A 5000-nucleotide genomic window follows, 5' to 3' on the forward strand; every position below is an offset into this window, starting at 1 on the left:
ATTAAAATCACAGGATAGGCAGCACAATGAAACCTTCAGTCAAGGAGTCAAGGTAAAGCCCCCTTTATTTGTAAGGGGCTTCCACATGTAGCTGTCCAGAATAATGACTGGAGGTTCTGTCCATATTGTCCTTGTGGTCCATCGTCACTGTCCTCGAGGGATTCGGTGTCCAAGAATTAGTGCAAACATCTGGGTATTTGCTGGTAAGCACAATCATTTATTTATCTCTTTTCTCCAGAACACTGGATGGATCGTCCTCAGACGGATGTTGATCGTCCCTTTATTTTTCCACAGCACCATATGGAAATAAATAAGCAGTGTACCTCTGTTATGTAGTTTTATGGGACACGGTAAAATGCAACTTGTCCTAAGTTACAATAAATTAATAGTAATACAGTAGTGAAGTAAATTCTTAAATGAAATGAAGTATATATTTCGGTTATTGTTGTTGTTGTTGTAGTTGTAGTTGTTGTTGTTGTTGTTGTTGTACGCCTACTAGGTTGTCTTTGAGGACTAGAATTCTGGAGTCCTCTTTACTCTATTTCATGACTTGGTCTGCTTCTCCTCTTAAGGTCCTTTCCTCAGAGACGTTCAGTTTCCATAATTGTGTACGGTATGTGTGTGTGTGTGTGTGTGTGTGTGTGTGTGTGTGTGTGTGTGAGTGTAGGAGAGAACTCGAGTTGAAGGAACGTCAAAGCCATTAACTGCACTTGCAGTTCTTCACTACCATGTTGGACAGCTGCTCCACCTGGACAGAAGACAGACACAAAGATTCATGATCATCTTTTATAATCATCATATTAACCTAAACAAGTTTTGGGATGTTTCTTACCTTGTGTTGTCTGCCCACATAATACATGATAGGAAGAGGTTCCAGGACTTGAGGTACGCAGCACGGTTGAGCCGACGCACCAGGGTTATGATGCTTGTAAAGGGCTAAAATCTGTAGAGCAAAAGGAAACACCCCAGAGAGGGCAGTTTAGAGTGTAGTAAAGGAGCACGGTCATGTGTTTCTGCATGGATGAGTGTGACTATGAGAGACGGGCAGAAGGTAAAGCGTGAGGAAGAGAAGAAGAAAATAAGGATCTAGAGAGCGCTCATTTAAATTCACTTTTTAATAGAGTTTATTATATTAAAATCTTAATTTCTTTTCACCACGTTTAAGGAACGTGACATGAACCCAGTAGATCGTTAGGAATGATCCGAATGACCGCTGATGCTGAATAAATGTCATATTTTGCTTCACATTTTGCTAAATCCATTGAATATCCTCTATTAATAGATCAGTAGGGAATCTGGATTAGATTTTAGCCTCAAGATTCGAGATTTTGTTTGTCATGTACACGGATATCTACAGCATATACAGTACTGTAACTCGCAGTGAAACGAGACCCAGTGAGAACTACTTCCCATGAGACCGTACACAAAAACAAACTAAATTTAAGAAAGTTAAAAACAGAACGAATAGAAATGTGAAGAAGCTCCTCTTCGAGCCTCAGACTCCCACTAAGCCTCCTGTCTGATACCCCAGACATACGAATAATATAAAAAGTGCATAGAAACAAGAAACTTCCAAAAAAAAAAAAAAAAAACCCCACTGAATTTCTACTCACGCAACATGTATTGGCACAAACCAGGTTTAAAGACTGAACCTCGTTAATGCGCTCCATCAGACTTGTCATCACGCCTCACCTCAGTCAAATACATGTGCTTTTAAAAGCTTTGGAACGGATCCCAGGATGTACAAGTTTACACGATAGCATTACTCATTTATTAAACCATGCCATGAACGCCTCATTGGTGTGTGTGTGTGTGTGTTGTTTTTTTTTTTGTACAACAAACACAAGGCTCGGTCCAGGATTAAGATCTGTCAGTTCACATACCATTTAACGTACATCAAGGTTACAACACTCCGTATGCTTTATATCAATCTACAGTGTATATATATATATATATATCCAAATATTTCAGTTTAGCATCCAGTCACCTGTGGATCTTGAGGATTAGCGTAAACCAGCGCTACCTCATTAAATTGTTTCGGTACGACGTAGAAATACGACAGCGTCATTTAGTTTAAATCGAGGAGTTTTCTTTGTCTCTGTAGCATGTTGAAGTACATTTCATTCATTTGCATTTCATTCATTTTCATATTTTTTCATTGCTAATGCTAATGCCAATGCTAGGTTAGACTAGCATCAATTCCAGTAGCTAACATAAAACCAGCAAGGCAGCAAGTTAAATTCTAGCTGATGGAATATTTTGGTTATTTACATGATATTTTACTTCTGATTAATTTAATATCACCCTGTGTAAAATGTATCATTTATATGATCAGCAAACTTATTATTTATTATTATTATTTTTTTATTTTTATCAGCAATGTGGCACGTTTAGTGGTTAGCACGTCCGCCTCACACCTCCAGGGTCGGGGGTTCGATTCCCGCCTCCGCCTCGTGTGTGTGGAGTTTGCATGTTCTCCCCGTGCCTCGGGGGTTTCCTCCGGGTACTCCGGTTTCCTCCCCCGGTCCAAAGACATGCATGGTAGGTTGACTGGCATCTCTGGAAAATTGTCCGTAGTCTGTGTGTGTGTGTGTGAGTGAATGAGAGTGTGTGTGTGCCCTGTGATGGGTTGGCACTCCATCCAGGGTGTATCCTGCCTCGATGCCCGATGACGCCTGAGATAGGCACAGGCTCCCCGTGACCCGAGAAGTTCGGATAACTGGTAGTAAATGAGTGAGAGTGAGTGAGTGATGTTATTATAATATTTTTAAAGCAGCACTTTGTGCCCCAACAGTTTTTTTTTACTTTTTACTTTACACAAATAAATTCATTAGAACAAGGTTTTTTTCTACAACTGTCTCAACAGGAAACGTGTTCAGGAAATGACCGAGGCAGGAAGAAGGAAAATGCTGGAATGTTGTTCTGGTTGCTATGATTATTGCTCATAAGGGAGCACTGGCTAAAACGTACGCAGATATTTTCTTGTTGAAGAAGATGACTGACCGAAGATCAGATCATGATAAAAAATTTAATTCATGTTTTATTCACCTGTGACATGAAATTTAAAAAAAAAAATAGAAAATCCTACATGGACCCTGGACAGAAATGTTCTTCCTACCTGTGAGTATTTGTTCTCGGCGTTCCAGATGTATGCACATGAGCCCATGCAGTAATTGGCAAAGTATCCTTTAGGCTTGTGGATCCACTTCCAGCCGAGATCCTTCCGGAAATCGATGTAGAGTTTCCTCATGCAGCACGTTTCTGTTTTTCTAGAATTAAAACAAAGAGTAAAAAGATTTGTAAGATCTATCGAGACGAATCGAGCGGGAAAAAAAAGTCACGGTTATTTTGCATAAAATGAGAGAAGGAATGAGAGACATTGGAGAAGATAGAGTGGTAACGATGAAAGGTTTTATCAGAAGTGAGAGAAAGCGACTCACTCGTCACATGTCGGTTCTGGTGTTGTAGATCGTTTTTTGCGTGATGAGGTGCTATGACCGTCAGAAGGAACAGACATGGCCAGGATGTACGGTTTGGCCATTAAGTTGGCAAGAATTACTGTGTCTAATCGGTTCTCAGTCATACCTGAGAACACACATACGGACATGTCTTTAAATGTCATCATACTCACATGATAAAACTTATGGTGATTCCCAGAAGAACGCTAACTACCAGGATGCATTGTGCCAATACATGTTGTGTGTCTACAGAGTAGAGTAGAAAGATGGAAGGTGGCTAATGGAGAGCTGGTTTTCAGGAATTAGGCACCATAGAGCTAGTAAGGGGTAGTAAGATGTGGTAGCTCAGTGGTTAAGGTGTTTGACTACTGATCGGAAGGTCATTGGTTTAAATCCCAGGTCCACCGAGTTGCCACTGCAGGGCCCCTGAGCAAGGCCCTTATCCCTCAATTGCCCAGCTGTATGAATATGAGATAATGTAAGTCACTCTGGATATAAGGGCGTCCACCAAATGCTGTAAATGTAAGTGTAAATGAGTTAATAATGCTACAGGACCTTCTAGAAACTTCTAGCATGCTTCTAACTTCATGACAGTGTCACTGTGCACAAAGTGAGGTGCATTAAGACAAGGTGTTCATATCCAAGGCGATGTCTAACATGTGAAGATCATGTGTCCACATACAGTATGATTGGCCATATTGTGCACATTGTTCTGCCTTTGGTGTCTTTTCCCCCCCAATTTTAATCATTTGCCATTTTTTTCCACCCACTAGGAAGGTTTAGTGTATTAGTCATAGCAAAAAAATAGTACCAAAAAAAGTCTGGCTTTGGACTTCAGTCAAATCTAAAGTTAATTTGTCTATCGACCTGGACGCTCTGGGCTCTGATCTCAACCATGTTATTGTTCATGCTGTTCTTTCAACAAGAAGAAATTTCTTCTTCTTCTTTTAGAAATCCTACCGTTATAATTAATTGATGCAATGCACAGATGATAAAATAAGCCATCAAACCTGAGATGCTAAAGCTGAATGCTTCAACAGTCTTCCCACATCCACAGTACAGCCTCAGCTCAAACCCTTGTTCGTTTTCTGTCAAGGAGTAGATCATTATAGTTATTATGGTCCAATGGAATTCATTATAAACGATCCTTTGTGTAATAAATGTTTCCAGAATGTCCCCAGAACACAAGTGTAACCCATACATACTGTACGATGCATGCATGCTTAATAAGATGCTAAAGATGCTAAGTCACTTACCAGGAGACTGGAGCCACCCTTTGAGCGTATCTGTTATGTCAAAGGAAATCCATTTGTTTTTCAAATCGTTGGAGATGTCATGGAAACCCAGGTACTTAGCAGAAGTGCCCAGACCCTTGTAGATCTCCAGTCTCTGCGACAAGCCACTTTGTATGAATGTATCTTTCAAACGCAGCCTGAGCTTAGCTTGTGTCAGGAGTTTGTAGTTCTTGATGTTCTGCTTCATTTCACTCACATTAAAATACATCTGCTTTTTATCTGTTACGTTATTGTTCCCTGGAATAAA

General features: G+C 40.2%; 1 protein-coding gene across 2 annotated transcripts in view; it reads right to left on the minus strand.

Moving 5' to 3' along the window:
- The window catches only part of tgfb1a (transforming growth factor, beta 1a), a 38873-nt gene that overhangs the window by 16354 nt on the left and 17519 nt on the right, over window positions 1–5000 (minus strand). Inside the window, exons 4-9 of one of the 2 annotated variants that reach the window (XR_007139121.1) lie at window positions 4715–4990; window positions 4469–4546; window positions 3441–3585; window positions 3119–3269; window positions 833–943; window positions 618–748 (exon numbers count right to left, since the gene is read on the minus strand). Coding sequence is in view for 1 of the 2 variants with exons in the window: in XM_047806424.1 (XP_047662380.1) it covers window positions 701–748; window positions 833–943; window positions 3119–3269; window positions 3441–3585; window positions 4469–4546; window positions 4715–4990 (809 nt within the window). In the remaining variant the exon portion in view is untranslated. Of the gene's footprint in view, window positions 1–47; window positions 749–832; window positions 944–3118; window positions 3270–3440; window positions 3586–4468; window positions 4547–4714; window positions 4991–5000 lie in introns of those variants that run through there. The other variant, XM_047806424.1, reaches the window with a different exon arrangement.

The sequence above is a fragment of the Tachysurus fulvidraco genome, chromosome 22 (assembly GCF_022655615.1).
Source record: "Tachysurus fulvidraco isolate hzauxx_2018 chromosome 22, HZAU_PFXX_2.0, whole genome shotgun sequence".
NCBI classification, from domain to species: Eukaryota; Metazoa; Chordata; class Actinopteri; order Siluriformes; family Bagridae; genus Tachysurus; species Tachysurus fulvidraco.